Here is a 22300-nt window from a genome sequence, read left to right as displayed (position 1 = left end):
CCCAGTACATGTACAGAAGGACACTATAATTACAAGAAAAGAAATTAGTCTCTCATGGATTTGCCCTTTTTAAACAGTAGAGTGGTTACAAGGCCACACATGAAGCCAGTCAGTCAGTCATATTCACACACAGTCACACATTGCTCAGTGGGGGAGCCCTGCTCACATCCAAAAGGCCTTTTAAAGATACCTAGACAGGGAAGAATCCTCCAAGGCATGCAGCTGTGAAATAATCTTTAACTTATTACTGCATATGCTGTACAGCCCAACATGTACATGTATGTATTATAAGGCAGAAAGGCTTTGTATACGTATATGTGCTGCACATGTGGCCTGCACGTTGAACACCATCATCTCCAGGAAACAGACAAAGAAATCCATTCATAAAAAGGTGCTTATCTTTTGATACAGCTGCACTATGATCTAAGGAGTACTCCAGTTAAAAGACTTGCAAATCAAAATGCTTCATTCTGTTACAATGAAGCTTAAGCATCATTTCATATGTAGGAAAATAACGTTAAAAACATCTAAATAAGACTATATGACTACGATTTGTTGTATCTGATAGAGCTGTTTATAAACACCTGACCCTATTGGCTTTGTTATTAGCCTTTTAAATACTGCTGTTGCATTCTTAGACGCAATGGTATTAAGGTAATTTAAACACGTTTGACTTTGGCCTGAGTGCATCAACATCCTTCCAGTTTTGCTCCCCGTCAAAATATGTTTTCTCTGAGGCGCTAAGTTCTTGTCATTATTTACCTCCAGTCTGAGTGGAACTAATACATAGTGCCCTTTCTCTCTGATTAGATTTGTGTTTTCAGTTATTACACCGTAAAGGAATATAAATGGTAGGTAAATGCTGACAGGTGCTTTGATTTGTTCTTTCTCCACTCTTTGTAACCAGCCTTGTTTCATTTAAAAATGTATATTCGGTGACTTTGGTTTCAAAAAAAGAAAAGTGCATTGACTTATTGGCCCAAGGCATACTTACACATACACACATAATCTAAATCCCAAACACTCCATTGTTAATAAATTAAAAAGTTCAGCAGTTCACATTCATCAGCCAGTTGTGTGTGTTGTGTGTGTGCAAGTAGTGTTGTACAGTTCACATTAGTTTAATGAAGTCCCGTGGCTTCTTTGAGCAGCTCCAGGTCTTTGCGTGCGGTTTGAGTTGCAGATGGTGAGCAGCCGTATGCTTCAAGGCCAAGTGGCAAATAGCGCTCCAGTAAGCCCAGGATGTTGTCCCCTTGTCCCGCATAGAGCCAAACCCAAGGAGGGGGTGGGGTGCTTCTCTGGAAAGCCCACAATGCAAGGCTCTCTGCAGAGAGAAACCAGGTTGACAAGAAATTGTGCTCATGTAGGTTGGCCACTTTTTACTTGGTGAGAGTAACCAACCTTTATTGTGCAGATCAGCAGCCTTGGCCAGCCCTAAGGTGGTGAGATATGGCGCTACATCAGGCAAGCCTTCAGGCTGACCTCGTGTTGCCATCAGCACTATGGACCTGCTCACCAAGAGAAGACGCAAGTGGACATTAAACATTACAGTATGTCCTTGCTGGATCTTCTAAGAAGTCATGTTTTGCCCCTCACTCACCTCTTTGGTATGCCAGTTTTTAGGTACTGCTTCATTTCGGCATCCATCTTAGCAAATGAGATCTTTTTGGTGACTTTGCCAGAGCAGGCATCGACAGAAACAACAAAATAGCCAGGCTCAGTAAAGGGCATCATCTCCTTATTCACCTGTCCGGTGGCAAACAGACAACATGGAGTGAGCTGCTAATAGTCAAAGGTGTGATGTGCATGCTATGGATAATATTGTGTACACTCACAGCAATAAACGACATGGTGTCTCCTTTTTGCTGCTCTTTCAAGCTGAGAGACTTGACTTGTGTTTGGAGGTAGGGCATCCACGGCTCACTAGTAAACACATGCTAAGCAAAAAAATATATATGCTTCAGAAAAACTCACAAGGGCAGACTCTTTCAAAGCACAGATCATAAATCATAGTACTGCATTCACCTAAGACGACATAGAATATAAGACTATAAATCCATTCTAGACCTATCACTTGGCACCTCCCTGCTCGTGTGCATGTACAGTACATATATCTCATGGCCATTTTATATGTGGTTCAATGCAGTATGTAACAAAACAAACCTGTTTGGCTCCACAGTCCTTGCAGGGTTGTGTGTTTTGAGCAGGCATCAGCACTACAGCCGAGGGGCTTTTGGTGTATTTCGGATAGGCCTTGCTTGTGCAGTTGCAGGTCTGCTGGGAGGATGTTGTAGCTGTGATTTTTACTCTCTCACACCCTTTAAAGGAGCAGTAGCTGTGGCCATCACGACCATGGCGGGCCCGAAGGTAGAGCCACAGCAAGCTGGTGTGATGGAATAAGAAAAAGAAAGAAGACGAAGTGTGTATTTATTTACACGGTAGTCTGAGGGAAGAAAACTTGAGTGGCTGGGTTAGTTATCTCACCCAACATTTTGGTCAAAGAAGTACTTCCTCTCCAACGGTTTGGACTCCAGTTCGATGAGAGAAAAGACGGGCCCGTAGTCTGTGATGTCATCGAAAGTGTTGCTCTGCCTGTCGTTGATGTCGCCCATGATCTGAAAGGTGGTGTCTGGTGGGTAGCACAGCCCAAACAGCACCCAGTCATCTCTGAGGGAATGATAGTATTGAAGAAACAGTCAGCTTTTATGTAATAACTGTAATGATGTAAGGTACACCCACCATTATCGCCACAAAATGTAAAATAATGGAAACAAATAATCTAATCTAGTTCATCCCATAGTGTACACCAAAATCAGGAATCAAAATACACATTGCTATTTCCAAAAAGTGACGATGCACTTGCTTGTTTTTATATGTCACAAAGGTTTCTGGTCTCACTTGTCAAAGTTGATGAGGGAGAGGACAATCTCTTTTGGTGCAGTTCCACTCCAGTGTAGAGTGTAGCTCTTGCTCATCATCAAGACAGGCTGATACTGTTGCGACGGCGCCCCCTGGCTGTTAATGCCCCTCAGAACCAGAGGAGCTGTGGGGTACTCGTCTCTATTGATGGACAGAGTGAGGCTGGAAGCACCTTGAGTCTGGATGTACACCTGTAGGAGAGTGAGGAAGCCTGTATACATCAGATTTTTTCTTTTACACTGGACGCAAACAAAATGAGTTTCGTCTGCTGTACCTGAGAATAGCGCCCACTACAAATCACTCCATTCCATTGTGTCATGTTGACACAGAGAGGATGTTGGATCATGTAATTGTCTACCCTGCCAACAAAGGTGTCCTTGTAACCTGTCACTGAGCCGTCCACATCATGAAACACTGAGTTCTTGTCCCCATCCAGGTCATTGTCTTCAAACCACTGCCCTTGCCGACCAAAGAATGCACGGAGACCTACCTGAGGACGGTACAAGCAAAGCACATCAACAGGCTTTATTAAACTAGTATTGCACCACTTCAATAAGTAGAGATGGTTTATGGTTATGGTTGTGAGATAGAGTTTAATGGCTTATTACTTCTACTGAGTACACCAAATGTAATGCTGAATGAGAAAGTTCTTACAGTTGAGTGGAAGTCAAGGTGGGACATGTTGTTTCGTGGGGTGAGCTGCCAGGTGTTCTTCAGGCTAAAACCCACAGCGCTAGTGTAACGTTCTGGTGTGGGGATGAAAGCACGGAAAGTGCTCTGTGTGAGCCGCACTGGGCCATCGTAGATTTGAAAGCCTCGGATTGGGAATGTCCTAAGGTGAAGAAGGGAAAAAAAGAGTGGGGGGGGGGGTAAAATTAAATTCAAGTTCATTAGAATTTTATTTCAGGCACTGTTTCTAGTTGTTTTTATTACTTCCTGATATTTATGCAATTACATGTTACACAAAAAAACATATGGCAACATTACAACTCATCACACAGCAACTAACACACAAACATTATACCTCAGAAATATAGAAACATGTGCATTTTGTTAGAAAAAAACATTTCACAGGAGGAGAGCATAAAAGCACAGAAAATGTCCACCAGAGGGAGCCAAAAGACCCGGAGCCCAAAGCATAAAGATTGAAACTGACTTCATTGCAATGCCCCAATAAATGCGTTGCTCAGATGCAATGCCTTATGGAAAAACTTTAAATTTATTTTATTGTTTTAAAGTGATTTTGGGACATGCTTGTATGTTGTTATCAAGCGTGTCATTTGCACAGGCGATACAGGGGTCATGACTGAATACTGAATACTCGTATTAGCCAAACCGCTTTCTCTACCTAACGTTTACTATTGGCAGTATGTTTAGCATGGATGGAGACATCAGAAACATGGAAGATGAAAAGAGTACTAAAAGGTAGACAGACAAAAATTTTTCATTGTTGGTCAACACCTAAATCTAATAAAAAAAAGTCCTGACCAAAAAGAGGTAAATACCCGTATTGTTAAATTCGATGATGATATGTGACACAGTGAGTCAAATGTCAAACTGTTACGTTGTTATACTGGTATTTATACCAATGTCCATTGACTTCCAATGGGTTGACAAGCTTGTTGTGATTGCACTGATAGCTCGTGATTGGCTCCTGAAATGATTAGAATTTAGTCATAAATAAGACGCACCCCTTAATAAGCCGCAGGGTTCAAAGTTTAAGAAAAAATTAGCGACTTCTACACTGGAATTTACGGTAACAGTAGCCATTGTGAGTGTAGTAAGAGATCAGTGACAATGGTAATGGTAATTTAGCTGCATTTCTGATATATCTTGTGTTTCATCATTCTTGGCATTATAATTTGGACTATTTTAAATTCTCTTTTCTTCCCTCTGTGGTTTATTTATTGCCACAGAGACATTAACTTCCTAAGACATTCTGAAAAAAAAAAACATTCATGATGAAGTCATCAAAATTCAACTCTGAGTCATGTCATTCTAGGAAACCAGACACATGTTACTGAATCTTTTAACAGACCTCGCTCATTATTCTGGCAGTAAACCAGCCAAGAACCTCCTTTAAAAGCCTACACAGTACACAAACAGTTGTGGCAGCCTCATACCGTATATCTAATAGGGGTCCTTTCACTGTTTTTAAATTGTTGACTTACACCTTCCATTCCAAGAGTTATTTTTATATTACTTGCATTGTTGACTGAGTTTCCAATCAGTATGTTCCCTCTCACCTGTTTCGAGGGAGGGTCCTCATCAAGCCATCTGTCCCTCCTAAGCCCCAGTATTTATTCTGTCCTCCATTGGTCCCCCGGTTTCGACTTTCGCCCACAAAGAGAGACTGTGTCACCTCCTGACTGGAGCCTTCGTCCTTTGGGTAGCTGCCATCACTGAAAACAGAGAATTTTTTATGTGTTTAGTTTAGTGACAACAAATTTATCTCAAATTTCTGGCGTATCTAATATTTGTGATTTAGCTATGAAAGCCCAAAACATTACTCCAAAAGAATAGGCAATTTGGACTCTACTTGTTTTTTCTCTATGTTCATTTCTGTTAAGAAAGAAGAAATCAACTGTCCTTCTGGCACCTTCCATAAAGACTGCCAGAAAGACCTATAGAAGCAGAACAAGACAACGAAGAGTGCAATAATAATGACAATAAAACTGTGTGTCGGTTCAACTCTAAGCAAGAAAATCATGAATAACATATTGTGTAACCCCATTAAAAAAACAGACACACAAAAGCTCTTCTCATAATGTGCACAACAGACTATAAACTATACTAAACAATATATACACACCTGGCAAAAGACAATCCCACTCCATTGTCTGCAAACCTGTTCAAAAGGACAAAACACTTTGCTATATATCCGTTTTCAATATTCCACAAATGTATCAAGAAGGAGAAAAAAAAATCCCTTTAAGAAATAGAAATAAATATTCCTGTGAATTGTCTCACCCAGAGTTCTGTATGATGATGTCACCACCTCGTATCCACGCGCCCATGTCATTGTTCTTGAATGAGATGAGCGTGTCAATCACCGCCGCCACTCGTGGTTGACTTGGATCTGCATTCTGGTGAGGTCGGAATCTGTCAATAAAGGATGGACACACGTGAAGAGTGCCTCCGCTCATTGACATCACACATTCCTTTTTAGGCATTTAACAGCTTATTAGCAATCCCTCATCCCCACATTGCCTAATCTTGCATCATCATTGTCTTATCTTCAAGAAGGTGTTCCTATAATGTCCTAATGGGAGGTGTTTTGTCCATTATGTGAATTTATAGTCCCACAACATGACAAATACAAACACGCATCACATTAAATGAGGCCTTGAATCACAGATGGAGCTGTGACAGAATGACACAATGACTGAGCTATAACCATGAACACACTTATAGAGTTTGCAAAATATACTGTAGCGTGTGTGAGGATGATGACCCTATGAGCTCCTTGGCTGCACCACTGTGTCTTGTGGGTGGCATGAGGGAACAGGTTTTCATTGGTGTGGAAAAGATTCATGAATGTCTGAATAAACTGCCAAATATGATTATGAAATAGTTTGCCAAAGCAGCAGTCGTCAAAGATGGGTATTTTGTCTTTCACTCAATTTACTTTCAGGTTTATTTATCATCTTGATTGATAGTCAAAAAAATGAATGATTGGCCAGATACAGGAAATGTATGCCATACTTTTAAATCTGTTTCTTGGTGTCACAAACCAGGCTCTCTTCTTCATTTAACATTAATACTGACCACAGAGTTTAGCATTTCCAATTCCACCCCGATGCAAACGCTGCACACAAAGTCAATGTGGCCAACAGTCCCAGTGGATGTGCAAGACTTTTTCCGAGAGGCTGAGGCGCGAGGTTGGGTAAGAGAGAAGCAGAGAGGACACTTTATGTATGAAACCTTGTTATTTCTGTCAACACAAACCTGTCAGTCCTCACACTAAACGTAATACTGTAGTAATATAACCATTCATATATCCACACCTTGGGCAATATTATAGAAAATGTATGTGCAGGGAGCTATGAGTAACTTCATGCATATTCAATTAAGAGGCATCAAACTAAACAAAACCAGGCCACTAACTTTTCCAGCCATTTTCTTTGCAGCTTATCCTCCCTAGGGTCATGAGTATGCTGGAGCCTATCCCAGCTGACTGAGTGAGGGGCGGGGTACACCCTGGACTGGTTGCCAGCCAATCACAGGGCACATATAGACAAACAACTATTCACACTCAAATTCATACCTATGGACAATTTGGAGTCGCCAGTTAACCTAGCATGTTTGTGGAATGTTGGAGGAAACCAGAGTACCCGGAGAAAACCCACGAGGAGAACATGCAAACGCCATTCAGAGATGCCCAAACGGAAAATGCTTATATGCTAACCACTCGTCTACCATGCGGCCCGCCAAAAACAAAAGATTTTAAAATGGGTTGTACAAATTCACTAATCAAAAACGTATAGAGGATCTAAGAACTAAGGTCGAATACAATTATCCAATTGGAAATGTGGAAAAAGTATAAAAAGTAGTGGACCACCATAAAAGGTTAGGATTTGAGCAATTGAGCAAGGCATATTTTCAGCAACATTTGATCAAATGCTGTGTTGTATGACCTCTAAGGCGTTAATCTTCAGAAGTTCCAGTGTATATTTTTTATAAATTCAAATCATGTACACACACCTGGCATTATTATCCAGACACAAGTATTCACGGGGGTCTGCAGCACTTGCATTGGAGGTCTTTACTCCTTTATCAATGAACAGTCCAGCCTGTGTAGTCAAGATACAATTGCAGTTATTTATGCAAACATACAAGGATCCAAACACTGATCTACATGGACACCCATAGTACATACATACATACATACATACACCTGTATATACACACACATAACTTTATACTAGCTTACTTTGTAAGTTTGGTATGGTTTCAATTGAATCTGAATGTGTGTGACTGTCTGTGTCGGGTCTAAGAAAACATGCTGTGTGTCAATCCCACGGTTTAAGCAAAGTATAGTTGGACTCCTTCCTCTCTCCATAGCAGAGGGTGCTGTGGTGAGAGTGAACAAAGATCTTACAGTTCACCTGACGACTCCTGTCATTACACAACAGAGGGTTGTTCTGCAGTCAGTCTATGTATGTGCGTGTGTGTGCGTGTCTTGACTTGCAACAACCAAGCAGGTAAGAGGCATTACTTCTCTCAAGTGTATTGTATAAAACACAGCTAAACTAATGGATATCCCTACCTTGAAGTTGGAGTGAACGCGGTTGTTGTAGAAGACTCCCAGGGGAGTGAGCTCTGCTTTTGTCTCTGGCACCAAGCCGTGAGAGTCTCCTGTAGAAGAGCTGTGGAACACAAACCATATCCCAGCATCCTACAACAAAAGAAAAGAGAAGAAAAGTTTGAAAGAAGATAATACAAATCATGATTGTGTCTAGTATAGGTAGCCACCAGAAGTGGGTTTCATCATTCGGCCCTTCTCTACTTGTGAAGGGCAGAACGTAATAAAGTTGAAAACAAGTTGCTTGATCAACTATAGACAATGTACAGTAAATATCCCCCACCACTAAGAACATTATATACCCCTGCAAAGTAGACCCCCGCTTGAACAATACATATCTTCTTGTTTGTTATGCTGTATTAAACTTGCTCAACTGTGTAATTACACTAAATCCAGAAAAAAAACTCTTTAAGTCCTCTTTTATTGATGGATCATTTTTTATATGCATGAAATCATTTCATTCTACAGGACCTTTGTTTTTCTGTTGTTTTTCTCATAAGACTGACGATATTACCTGAGAACCAGCAGCAGCATTACTGATAAGGTTGTTGTTGGGGTTAGCGATCCAAAATGTAGAAACCGCCCTGTAAAATAATCACCATAGAAGACACACACACACAAAATATTAAATGACGGAACTTTGGCAAACGTGAGAAGCACAGACTATGAAATCAGTGATCTTTCTGAAACATTCCCCAATAATCTAGCTCTCCAACACAAACCTCGGACAGGAAAAGCCCTGCCAAAACACACATACATACACAGACACGCACACACACACACTGCTGGAACCAGATAATGGTGGCACTCTCACAGTGGCACTTCTTTGAATGTGACAGGAAAACATCCGGTCCTGAGGAGTGGATGTTATTGCACGGATAAAACCTGAGTCTCTCACATGGAATTGAACCATCTGTCTTGTTTCAAAATGTGTACAGACAATCTCTTCCCACAGTGACACCCTGACTGAAAGACTCACTCACATGTATGTGCATTTTGACATTTTCAGCTTGCAAGTACAAATACAAGCAAAAAACACTCCCAGTTCCAGTTTAATTTAAATTGATTTGTATGCCTGCAACTTAGTGCAGTATTTTTCCATTATCAAAAGCTATGAAGGCTACCAAAATAATTGAGCCATGCCATATGACTTTTGGAGATCATTTTGTTGGGGTTCGCTACCCTTCAGTGCAACACGCTGAAGATGATTGGTTGTCATAACATGGTCACTTCACTACAGCCAAAAGGAATGAAAATAAATAGTTGTTTTTCTCAGAGCAAAGCTTATAGTATTAACAACCACATGCTAAGAGAAACAAATGCAAAATATTGACTGTGCTGCATTACTGTCTTGTATTTCTTGCCATGTGGTGTTAGCCCTTTATTGTTGAATTAACTGGTGGGTGTCATGTGACTATGTGACGCTACTGACACTATTGCAGCTGTGTTATCTCATAGGCATGATCCCACGTTCGGTGATGAGGATGTAAAACAATTCCGGGTAGATAATCTCTTACTTGCACTCAGTGCTGGGTGAGGGAGTATAGCCCTTGTAGACTTTGTCCTTGATGCTGAGGCAGAGAGTCTCATTACGGTCAGTGGGCAGCAGAGTACCAGGTCGAGTCAGCAGGCCCAGGTTGTGGTAGAAAGTGTTGCGCTGTTCAATGCCATCTTCCAGGAAAAAGCAGTGACCAAGTGTGTCGTAGCCCACGCTGTTCTTTACCTGGACAGACAAACAGAACTGACTTCTCATTCCAATTCATAATGAAAGAATCTAACTTGAAAGGATGTTGCAGTCTTGTTGAAGTATTCGTCAACATATAATGAACCATATGTTGCTCCACCACCATTAATGTGATGTTAAGTCATCTGTTTAGTTCCATTCCTGTTGTGTGAATGCAAGGTGTTGTATAAGTGGACCACTTTGACTTTTGAGTACAACTGTCAGCATCCTTCTAATGACAAGTTAAGCTACGTCATTATAAATATTCCCAAAGAAGACACCTGTTGTATTGTTAAATCCATCTGAAGCCATGTAGCGGATGAAGAATGTAGCCTTAAGGTTCCTGTCTTTTCAGGAACTCCTTTTCCTTGATGATTAAACTTCTTTAAGGTTTATGAGGAGGTGTTTTGGTGCATTACTAATTTTGTAATTTTGTCTGGCTTCCTCTATTGAAAAGTAGTGATGGGAAACAGTAAGAAGGAAACGGAAACGGTCACGGGTGACTGTGTATAGCTGTGTTACTGATTAGCGGTGAGGCGGCACGAAGAAAGGAAACCTCCATGGATGTGGTGGACATCGAAAAAATGCTCATTGCTCAGGCATTATCTGTACTAAATACCTTTGTACTTTCCATTTCCTCAATGCTGAAAGGAACAATGCTCCCAATCCCACAGCCTCAAGGACAACATTAAAATAAAATGATGCTCCTTTGACGTCAAGAGACCATCAGCTCTATTGTCAAACAGCCTTGTATTGTCAAACAGTCACATTAAGTGATGTTGGTCACTGTATCTTTTTTGGAAGTGAGGTTGCAACACATTTATAGATTGCTATATCATGGTGATTGTCATTTCTGTTTGTGAACTTCTGTATGCTGCTTTACAACCTACTTTTGGAAAGAAATGCAATATTTTGTAACCCAGGAAGATTAGCAGAAAAAAAGTTTGTGTGATTTACTAACCAGCAAGCCATTGGTGGCATGAATGGTAATACATCGAGAGAAGCAGTGGTGTATGGAGAGTCCATCTACATAGGTGGGCTCCCGGTAGCCTCCCTTCTGGTCCACATCACCACACATGTGGAAATGTATCGGGTATCGGCTCCTTTCACTCTGCTGGCCCATGTTCTTCAGCTCCACGTAGGACAGATGCACTGATGAGAAGTTGCCAAAGATCTGACATAGTAGAAGAGGGAGGCAACAACTCTGTGATTATGAGTATGATAAGAAAAGTAGACAACATTGGCTTTGTGGAGGGCAATGATTAACATTACACTAAAATTGAAGTTATGGAAGCAAAACACAAAAGCTTAACCCCCATTCATGTAATCAAGTGTAAACAAACAACAAAGCGCTCTCCAGGAGGTCTTGTGTGTATGTGTGTGTGTGTTGTGTAAGCCACATGGTCTGGTTTCTGTTAAGGGGGAATTTGTAAATCCTCCAAGAGAACTGCAACTCACCTCCATAAGCTTTGTACATGACAGCTCACTTGCTCCGTTTTCCATAAACAAGTACAGTACATGAACCAAGGGTCAAGTCAAATGCATTATGCATTCCGTGTGCCTCTTTCTCCTTCAACATCAGAATTCACCTACTGGTATTTATTTATTTTTTACATCATTTAAGTCCAGCCCCACAGAGACTGCAACACCATTTTTTTTTCTTGGTATCCCAATCTCCTGACTGTGTGGCCAACATGCTAACCACCCGACCACCATGCGCCACTCTCTAAATTTCTAGACAGGATAGAAAAAATACAATCTTAAAATGAAATGAAGTGGAGAGAAAGAATGAGCATGAGAGAGTGTACAAATAGGTGTAGAAAGACTGCAGTTGTTTATATAAAAATTTGACCAGGGAACATGAATAACGGCTCTCATTTAGAGCAGCAGGTAAAAATAGAGCATACACAGACTTTCACTATGCAGAATGGAAAATGTGCACATTAGTCTGAACACTGTGACCTTTGCTGAGAATGCAATATCATGCTAAAATATGCAGAGCATATGGGGACATAAAGTATGTAGCCTATAACAGGGGATTTCTTTAAGTTACACACACCTTGATATGGCCTCCATAGGTGTCATGGCTGTAAAACTGACATAAGTTGTTCCCGTAGCAGGAGTTTTCCATTTCTCCGTAGATGAGAATGTTCCTGGAGAGCAGCGCCACCTCAGCACGCATGTCCACCCCATCAACGATCTCGCCAACGTGGTTATAAAGAGGTTTCCCTGAGCAGCAGCCACAAATAGAACATTCATGCTTATTGCATTAAGATGATTCACAAATTGTGGATGTGGAGGAAATGAAGGAAGTGTGACACCTTAGCAAAACAGTTGCAAGTCATTATTTTGAAAAAATAAATACAAGCCAACTCCTGTTTAACATTCTTAGGTGATGCTAACCAAAACTACAGTGTTTCAGTTAGTTACTGTAACTTAAATATTTACTGACAACCACAGAAATACACTTATCCACAGCTACACCTCAAACCTGACCCGCTAAAATAATATACAGCTAATATACAGAGAAAGTGGTAAGACGCATAGGCAAACATAAATCAGCTTGCCAAGAGTCGACATGGTTGTACATGGCACTGATAATGCAAAGCAGCTGCTTCGTTTTAACGGCAATACAAAAGAGACACAATCGCATCCTATCGAGGAAGGGAGTCAACCATTGCTGACAATGGAGTAATGACATTAGGAAAAAGATGTGATAGGGAGATGACCAGAGACTGTTGGGTCAGGACGTAAGAGTTTTAGGGTGGAACAAAAACGACAAAGGAGCAGCCTTATGTAAGAAATATTGAGTCAAATTAGGATGAGCATTTGACAACATTTCCTGGATACATTTTATCTGTGTGTGTGGATGTAGCTCAAGTTCACTTAGCTGACATCATGTTCAAACTAGTTGAACTAAATCAATAGTTACTATGCTGGTTACAACCAAGTAGTGCAGTCTGATTTGCTTCAGCTGTGATTAATCAAGTATTTCATTAATTCATACATTTCTTCAATGCTCTAAAAATGAATTCCTTTTTGTTTAATACTGAGTCTGACTTAATGGGAATTCAATTATTGGTCAGGTTTGGAACCAAAGCGATAACCGAGGGATGATTATTATGCTGATAAAAATCAGAATAAAAGTTCAAAAAGGAAATTTCCCCACTCTCTCACCTTGTATTCTAACCTGCCGGCTGTTGCAGTGAGGGCAGGGTAGAAGGGTAAACTCTTCAGCTTGATGCATGGAATAATCGGTACTGGCAATAACGATTTGATTCCCGGGTTGCCAGGTCTGCTGCACCTCATCTTGGAGATTCAGCACCACCTGGTCTACAGCATCTACTTGGAAGCCCGAGATGGGGAAACCTAGGAGGGCGCAAAATATTGAGCTCACATTTTTATTTATAAAGGAGTGAGAGTAACATTTGTACAGTTGGGCTTTCTTTATGGAAAACAACAATGCAAACAGGACTAAGCACGATGGCACACCTTTGTATAGAATTGAGTCAACTCTGAAATGTTATCAAGGTGTGGCCATGGAGGGCCATCATAAATATACAGCTCAAAGGTTAGGTTTAGTGTTTTAAAAGCCACAAGGATGATCACAAAGACATTAACCTTTTTTAAATCTTGTTGTAGTTTGTGCAATGACAATAAAGGTATAATATTCTCTTCTATTGAATGTTCACTTGACAAGTAAGTCAAGTGGGCTGCTTAGATTGGGGGTGCGCAAAAGTCCAGCCCAAAGGCCAATGATGTTGCTGTTTTTTTTACCAAAAAGCTGAAAGTGAAACAAAACCTGGCAGCATCAAAACCTTATGAAGTAGGATTATGTCAAGATTGAAAACAGGAAAAAAAAACATGCCTTTGGTGGAAAAGGTTGGGACACCACTGACCCGGTTGAAATTTTCATCAATAACACACATTTTTAATTGACACTATCAGACAACTATTAAAACTAACACATCATTATTTTTGTGCACAGCATCATACCTATTAATGAGGTAATGTTTTATGCTCATCTAACAAGTACACTATTTATGCAAAGTAAAATTTGCCAAATATTGGCATTCCACAATTCATGCTAATTGCACAATTTAGTTTTCCTCACCGTTCTTCCATTCGCTGTAGGCGGTGACTGAAAAGCGTACGCCATTCACGGTGGTGTAGTCCCGTCTTGCCAGAGCTCGTCCACCCGTGTCGTGGTTCTCATGTTCCCTAACGTCTTCGGAGCATGATGCGTTACCACCGCCGACCACAGACACTAAAGCCCATGCCTGCCTGGAAGGACCAGTGAGATGAGGAGATTTTATTAGATTTCTGCTAAGAGCAATAAACATTCCACTGTATCATTGGATAATAAAGATTATCAAAAAGAAAGAATTTTAAGCGGCTGTTCGCGAGGAAGTGGAGTGGGTTGATGATGTAACCGCCTATTATAAGTGTCTTAAGACGGCAAGAATGTTTGGATTTAAAAAAAAAAATTAAATATGAAAAGATGAAATCATCTAAGTGGTTGGAGCCTAACCAGTGGGTGTAGTTGGGGGAAAAGGCATTGGTGGTGGGTTTAAGGGTGAAATCACGCCTTACCAAATTTCTAAATGTCCTAATTATTTTTATGTTTATCCAGAATGCAAACAAGCATTGGCACCTTACAGACATAATATTTGTACCGTCATCTGTAATGTATCAGAAATATGAACCAACTGCGCCTGATGAAGACCACCCAAAAAGCTTCAAGGGTGTAATTGTGTCGTGCATTTCCAAAATTAGGATGGACATATTTCTGTACAGAATCCAAACAAGCATTAAGCTAATAGCTTTGCCGTTGCAATGTTCAATTAGGACTTTACAGTTTTTTGTACTACAAAGACCCCTGATGTTCCTGTACTACAATAGAGCACACAAACCGGAACCATCTGGGGACTTGCACTTTTCTGTCATGTCTAGTTGTTTGTGGATTTTCCTGTTGTAGGCGACTAAAAATCCAAACGTTTGGCCCTGAAGCCACTGCTATGCAACCTGTGCAAGTGCTGATAAAAACAAAAAGCAGGAGACACAGGGGAGCAAAAAAATATATATATATTTTTTTCTTTTTTCCCTTTTGTCTCAGCCAACAGCCTTTAAACAACCTCATTATTATTTGCTGTGTGTTTATGTGTGGGTGTGTGTGTAAAAGGGTGTGTGAGAGTGGTTAAGTGCTCTCCTGAGGGACAAGAACATTAAATACAAAAGGGTCTGTTGATGGATGGTCCCGATTATTTCCAACAGGGATTTAGGTTCTGTTTGGTATGATTTATGTTTTTGTTTCTTAAACTACCTAAATTGCAGTTTTGGAAGACAGTGGGTGTATTTATGTAGCGATAGGATGGATGGATGACACAATGAGATGAACCTACATGCATTTGGACAATGCTGCTGTGACCTGGATAGTGAATTGCATTAACTAAGCATGTGTCAAATAGTAAACAGTCACACACTATTTGCGCAAAAAATGTGCAATGACTTCAAGTCAAGGAGTTCTCCTGTGAGTCAAATAACTGCATGCTGTCTAATAAATAAGGTGTGGGTCTCCTATCAGGCAAATCCACAGAGAGCCAAGATTAAATTCTTAATCCTCTAATGACTGGTGATAAATTAGAAAAGTGTGACCAGAGTGAAGGCTCTATCATCTGATCCATTTGAAGCACTGTTTTGTGGATTCAAGCAAATTTCTATGAAGACCTCTGTGCTGCCTCTGCACCCTGGGGTGAAATGTGACACTGGAGAATCTGGCTTAGCGTTTGACTTGTCAGTTAAGTGAGAGGCATAGCCAAGCTCAGCTACAAATAACTCTGGAGTGAAACACTAGATTTTGCATTAAAAAAAAAACAGTGTGGTTTTACACAGACTGTCATGCAAAAGCCATTCAAATATTCAAGCTAAATTCAATGTATTTGTATCAACAATGCATCTTTTCCTTCAAAAGAACGCAAGTGATGGAAACTAAATTTCCTGAATAGTCACATTTTACACAAATCCTGGAACCTCTTTGACCATAACCTTGTTATCCGGAGCATGCTTCCTTTCCTGGCACAGCGCTCTAGAGCATAAACTTAAACAGGAAGAGAAATACCATGGAATGATTTGAGGTTTAATCCCATAGGGAAAGGTCAAAAGAGATGATTTTTCTCCACGATAAAGAACTAGAACAAAGTGTTGTTGGTCAAAAACAAACAAAAACACACCACGCTTCTTTCTCATCCCTTGGGGACCACAAGGAAACAAACATAAAACATGCTAAAAAGACAGCAACAATGAAGGAGACTGAGAGCAGCAAGAAAAACGGACCACTGCAACAAAGTGGAGATTATGGATACCACTGCAGTGGTACAGCAAAGTCTCCTCATGTATCTGACTATGTTCCACCAATGAGCAACAAGCAGTTTTTTTTTGTTTTTTGTTTTTTTATCAACCATATAGGGTCAGCTCAGTACCAACTAACCATGTAGAAGAAATAATACCTGTAGGACACAGGTTATAAGTTTGGCAAGGAGATCTGCACGGATCTAGATAGGCGTGGTACCAGGTGGGTGTCTGCGCTTACATACATGGAAGCCATCAATGCAGCACACTTGTTTGTGCCAGTAAGAATGGGAGAAGAAAGGCTGGGAAACTGTAATTTTTGTTGACTGTTTTTTATGCATTTTCAATTCAGGCATACTTACACTGTACGCAATCTGCCATCACACTTGCCACATGCAAAGTATCTGCCATCCTGGTTTGTTCTGCCCACTATTGAAGCCGTTTATTATAGTAAACCCACCACAACAAAGCTATTTTGTTCAGGATCTCTGTACAAGTGCATGATCAAGATGGAGGACCCATGACGATCCTCTCAGTGGCAAAAAAGTAAAAGGCCGCAATAGTACGTAATCATCTGGTATTACTGGTTTTGCCAATGGAAAAATTATATAATATTAAACATTATAAACCAAATTATTATTGACCTGCTCAACTGCGTTTGCAACAAGCCTCCTCACCTGTACTTGAGACCATAGACATAGCTGCTGCCAAGCGTCTCTTCAATTGCCTTCTTAGTTTCATCCAAAAGACTTTTGACGGCTGAGTCGCCAACAGCAAGCGTGACAATGCGACCCACCGGCAAGGAGCGGAGCAGAAGGGTGAGTCGTCGACTGTCATTCCGTAATTCGTGAGTGTCGTAACGTTCCTTGAGTAGGATTTCAGATGTGTCCTGATCCACCACGCGCAGATTAATACCTCTGCTGAAGTTGCGCTTGAAGGCGTAGCCCCCGGTGTTGAGGCCAGAGGCTGGCACACTTTGGGTCAACAAAGACCAAGAGACTCTCTCTGTGCCATGGAGCTCCAAAGTTCCACCACTCATGACACCGATGAACTTCCGGCCCAGACCGGGTACTTCAGGAATCTCCTTGCTGTCAGAGCGCCCCATCAGGGCGATGACAGCGTTGGAACGGTAGTGACATTTAGGTGCGCCAATGTAAAGGGCTCCGCCATTTTCAATCAGGATATGTCGTGTTCTCAAGGTTATGTTCTTAGAGCCGTCAGCGTTGTCTGCAAAGACCACACGGCCTGTGGGAGAAGAGACGGTAAAAAGAGTGAGTGCTCTCATCTCATAATGGACACAACATTTACACAAGACTCAACATAGGTGACTGATGATTTTCAGTGTGGCTGATTTACATAAGACTGCCTTTACATCAACTTTCGCTGCCTGTGGGTTGGAATGACATGTTCAAAGTTTTCCACAATCACACAAACGACTGACTTTGTTTCAGGGTCCTCCTTTGCCGGCTTACCTCCTGATTGAATGGTGAGTGAATGGAAAGTAGCTGAAGACTCTAATCGAAATAAATCTCCCCTCCTGACAACAATGGCCTTTTGTGGTTGGTGGCCAGGGTTCCAATCACTCAGGGAAGGGCTGTGGTCAGGGCAATTCTCTGCAAAATTGTTAACAAATCAAGAGTGTATTCTGCATCAGAAAGAAAACACCAGAGCAACTAATTGGGGAGATAAGGCTAGAAATGCACTCAATAGGCAACACTCACCATCTAAAATGTCCCCACTTGTGAGACTAAGGACAAGTATGAGGCTAAGCAGGAAGGCACCCATGGACACCCCCAAGCAGATGAGTGTGTTTTTTCTTTGCTGGAGACTCTGAGCATGTTCTCTGCGATGGTTCTCCTCTGACAGGTTAAAGGTGGCTTGTTGCTGTTGCACCAGGCCATGAGGTTTGATCGGTGGTGGCGGCGGAGCTTTGGCCGGCGGTGGCGAGCGGATTGGAGCCACTCGCCCGGGAACATAACCAGGAGATCGTGGGTGGTGGCCTTGGGGGGGAGCCACAAAGACCGGGAAGCGGCTCTGACCATCACTTGTCGGCATGGTATTTACGTCTGCTGACACCTCTTACTGTCTGGAAGGAAACAAAAACAAGATGGAGATGAAGATGGAGAGTAAGCGTCGGAAAAAACAATAACCTTTTGAAAAAACTGCATGAGCTGAGTCACTGAGGGGGTTGAGAAGCGTTGTTGCTGTGACCAAAAAAAGAATGGAATGTTTTAGTAAGTGTTGCATGCAAAGTGATTTTTCATTTGAATCAGATTTACGTGTTTGTTCGCAACAATGCTGAATTAATTGAGGTATTTAAACAAGACGAGACAGTGAACAATGTTAAAGTATGCAGAGGCAAAGGAGTGAGTGACAAAGAAGTCAGACTGAAAAGGTCAAAGGGAAGAAAAAGACATCAAAAAACCTCATAAATGTCAGTAACAACCACAGGAGGCAAATAACAAAAATGTCTGTCTCCCTATTGAACTTATAATTAATAATCCTCAATGGTGTGACAAACTATTTATGCACCTTATTCACTGGCTGGTGAGTGACAATATTGCATTTGTCCAAAGTCTAAAAGGTGGCTGTGAATACTGTATCAGAACATTGCTGAAACTCTGTTGACATAACTAAACCAGATGGCATCAATTACAGTAGAGAAGTGGTGTTCCACTCCCCACTCTGCTTATATCACACAAAAGAGCCAAGTAGCACAAAATGGGCAATGTGCGTGCACACACACACACAAATATTTAAACAGACACATATATAATGGTCATATAGTCACAAGGTCACACAGGTGCACATTCAAACAGAAGTAGAGGAAATGGCGCAGCAGAAAAAAGGCTGAAGCAGCACTTCTCTCCGTACACCGCTTTAGTCAAATCACTTTTCACGCTTAAAGTCTTCATAAATCAATGATTGCTGTGAAACTTTATGACTTTGAAACTGTAAAAACAACAGAAACACAGTCATTATTTCAGTTCGATATCCAACTTTCAGAGACACTTAACCCTTTTTTTATATTACAGGGGTCAAACACCGGTGAACGCCTACAGAATAATAATAATAAGAATAATATTTTGGACTTATTCAGTGTTTTTCAAATACAGTCGTCCATCGTTTATCGCAGTTAATTGGTTAATAAATCGATAAATAAACTTCCATAAAGTAGGATTAAATATTAATGAAATTTAATATTTTCATAGTTATGGCATAGTTAAATACATTTTTAACATCATTAGAGTCCAAGACGGCCGCACAGTGGACAAGTGATTGACATGTTGTTGACATGTTGGCAGGGAAGACTTGGATTTGAATCTTCGCTTGGTCATCTCTGTGTGGAGTTTGCATGTTCTCCCCGTGCGTGCATGGGTTTTCTCCGGGTACTCCGGTTTCCTCCCACATTCCAAAAACATGCTAGGTTAATTGGTGACTCTAAATTGTTCATAGGTATGAATGTGAGTGGGAATAGTTGTCTATATTTGCCCTGCGATTGGCTGGCGACCCATTCATGGTGTAACCAAAGTCAGCTGAGCTAGACTCCAGCATACCTCTGTGAACATAGCAAGGATAAGCGACCTAGAAAATGGATGGATAGAGCCCATGACATGAAATAACACCCCTATAGTCACCTTTACATTTGTATCACCCAATCTAATAGATACAATGAGAGAAAATATACGTAAATAACATAACAGACTCACGCGTTAGCAGTTCCTTGTTGTTGTTTTTTCTGGATAGCGTACATCCAGCCAATAGCTGTGGCTATTGTCTCATCATTGTATTGTAATGGAATCTTTAAATGGCTTTACACTGGTATCACCCAATATTGTAGACATAAGCATAAATAAGCCAGAAACTAGTGTTTAAATGACATACTGTAATTAAAACTTACAGTTGTATGACTGTGTGTAATAATGTTAAAATAATGTTAAAATGTTACATAAAACATTGCTTGTAGTTAGTAAATGTTTAATGATATAAACAGCTTGACTGGAACTGGAACAGTTTTGGTTCCAGAAACAACATAGCCTCTTTTCCACAAAATCATGTTATTTGCAACAGCCAAAATGCCCAACAGATTCCCTGTTGGGAATTAATCCCTCCTGCTACAATAAGTGTAAAAACACCAACCGAAATATATTATTTATAAAGACTTGAACCATCAGAAGAAGAAGAAGAAAGTCTCAGTGTGAACCACAATGAAATGCCATCATGTTGGATCTGTGCAGCTTGTACTGGCTGTTTCTCAAAGTCCTGCAGTAAAAGGACTCAGCAGGAGCTCTGTGATGGGAGCATCCCTAAGGCATGTATTTTTACAACACTATCTAAAGGAAAGGATGTTGTGTTTTTTCCCCCCATTCACATTCCTTACAGTGAAAATAGGTCAAGCTGGATGTTAAAGAGCTGTTGACATGTTAAAACTATCCAATGACACTCAGCACCAGGCTGCATGAACACTTCATAGATGTGGATTTCCTGCTACTGAATATCAAACAGATGTGCAGAGCAGACCCTCACACATTCTTCAGTTTAAGAAAAAGTTAGCAATTTTGGAAATCCACATTCCATGTGGTTAAAAAAACAACGTGTGAGGTACCAGAAGGCATTAGGGGGCAGAAAACCTTTAAGACAATAAGCAAAAATAATCTATTTTTATTTTGCGTACAGAAGAGTATACGGGTGAATAGAAAACGCCACAAAATATGCTTCAGAAAACTGTTGTTTCGGGAAGATGGGGAGGCCCCAACTGTACTGTATTTTCTGGGGGCACTGTGCCCCACTTTCACCCCTGATTTAGAGGTCCTATTTTGATATAGCAGTTGCAAGACACGTGGTTTACGGTATAGTTACGGGTATTTCTCTTTGCAACTGTAGTAGTTAAAGTCCCTCGCCGAAAAAGAGGAACCAAGACGAAAATATGAAAGAGTTCGCAGTGTCTGCTTGCGGACAATGATGAAGCCGGTGTTTGCTAGCTTAGCGTTGCGGTTCTCCACTTTTGACAGTTCGCTATGTTATGGATGATGACACATACATCACACGTACCACCTTGTAGACAGTTTTTTTAATATCATCTCTCTCATAAAGTCCAGCAAAAAGTAGGATAAATAATGCTTAGCCCCACGAGAAGTCATCAACAGCGCATCAACAGTTGACACAAGCGGACACAATGTGAAGGTTCTTGCGGCTCGTGAATTACCGTCAGTGGTGAGGCTGTCCTGCTCCGCTCCCGCTCTTGTCCATTCGCGAAAACCGAGCTGAGAGCCGGGCTTGGCAAGGCAAACTAAATATCCTTTCTCCTCGCCGTTTGCTGTCCCTTTTATAAACACCTTTCTTCACATGGTTGGCTTTTTTTTGAGTGTCGATGGGCAGTCGTCCCTGCTACGGTCAACCCCCAGCCGCTGAAAGCAGAGGAGCAGGCGCAGCTTGAAAGAGAGGAAGCACGATGCGTTCAGGGGCAGTCGGTAATAGCCACAACTAGGAAACTCTTTGCAATACGTAATGCACTAATGCCGTAATACTGAACCAAACTATATTATATATAATATATCTGCTTTAGCCTCAATGTGTTTACTTTGATATTAACGTAATATTCTACGAGACTTTTTGTAATGGTGGAAATAATTGAAACGATATTAAATATAAAACATATTTCAGGGAAAATGGACTTGAGTTACATTGTTCTATTGCCAAATGTATTAATATTTTCTGTAACATTTTGTCCCCTTTGGTTGAAATTCATACGAGTTTCTCTAATTCTCATCATGGCTTCACGGTTGATGGGAGGGGCTTAAATCAATACTACACTGCCCCTTGCTGGTGAATAGATGGTATGGTACGCTTTAGTATATTTGTTTCAGACAAGATACTAGATAGATAGACTCCCTTTATTGTCATTGCACAAAAACACAGTAGTGAAATTGCCAACGAAATGCCGTTGCCTGGCTCCCATATAATAACAGACACAAAAGAAGATAAGTAATAATAAATAATAATAA

General features: G+C 40.9%; 1 protein-coding gene across 2 annotated transcripts; it reads right to left on the bottom strand.

The window, feature by feature from the left end:
* Nucleotides 1-1099: 1099 nt before the first annotated feature.
* Nucleotides 1100-21709, bottom strand: cemip2 (cell migration inducing hyaluronidase 2). 2 transcript variants are annotated; one of them, XM_058071555.2, is made up of 24 exons: nt 21502-21709; nt 18017-18381; nt 17768-17908; nt 16973-17540; nt 14062-14231; nt 13125-13316; nt 12007-12176; nt 10909-11121; nt 9742-9947; nt 8739-8808; nt 8189-8317; nt 7624-7712; nt 5890-6021; nt 5732-5767; nt 5166-5321; nt 3574-3751; nt 3194-3409; nt 2899-3110; nt 2485-2667; nt 2164-2383; nt 1836-1937; nt 1601-1746; nt 1402-1508; nt 1100-1324 (listed from the first exon to the last, which is right to left on the bottom strand). In XM_058071555.2, exons 2-24 carry the CDS (start codon nt 18348-18350, stop codon nt 1122-1124), a joined length of 4173 nt encoding a protein of 1390 aa, XP_057927538.2. In that variant the 5' UTR covers nt 18351-18381; nt 21502-21709; the 3' UTR covers nt 1100-1121. The 2 variants fall into 2 exon arrangements, with proteins under 2 accessions (XP_057927538.2, XP_057927539.2); XM_058071556.2 differs by having other exon boundaries at nt 18017-18377.
* Between the last annotated feature and the right edge of the window lie 591 nt (nt 21710-22300).

This window comes from Doryrhamphus excisus, linkage group LG3, assembly GCF_037039965.1.
Source record: "Doryrhamphus excisus strain RoL-2023G ecotype Guam linkage group LG3, RoL_Dexc_Guam_v1.1, whole genome shotgun sequence".
Lineage (NCBI taxonomy): Eukaryota > Metazoa > Chordata > Actinopteri > Syngnathiformes > Syngnathidae > Doryrhamphus > Doryrhamphus excisus.
This window is presented reverse-complemented; position numbering and strand designations above follow the sequence as displayed.

Bases quoted from the DNA above. Each gene is read 5' to 3' on its own strand.
- cemip2 (XM_058071555.2), bottom strand. From the start codon at position 18,350: ATGCCGACAAGTGATGGTCAGAGCCGCTTCCCGGTCTTTGTGGCTCCC. The intron at 2,668-2,898 runs GTGAGACCAGAA...TCATTCCCTCAG, and splicing joins TCCCTCATCAACTTTGACAA to AGATGACTGGGTGCTGTTTG. The intron at 2,384-2,484 runs GTGAGATAACTA...CCATCACACCAG, and splicing joins TTCTTTGACCAAAATGTTGG to CTTGCTGTGGCTCTACCTTC.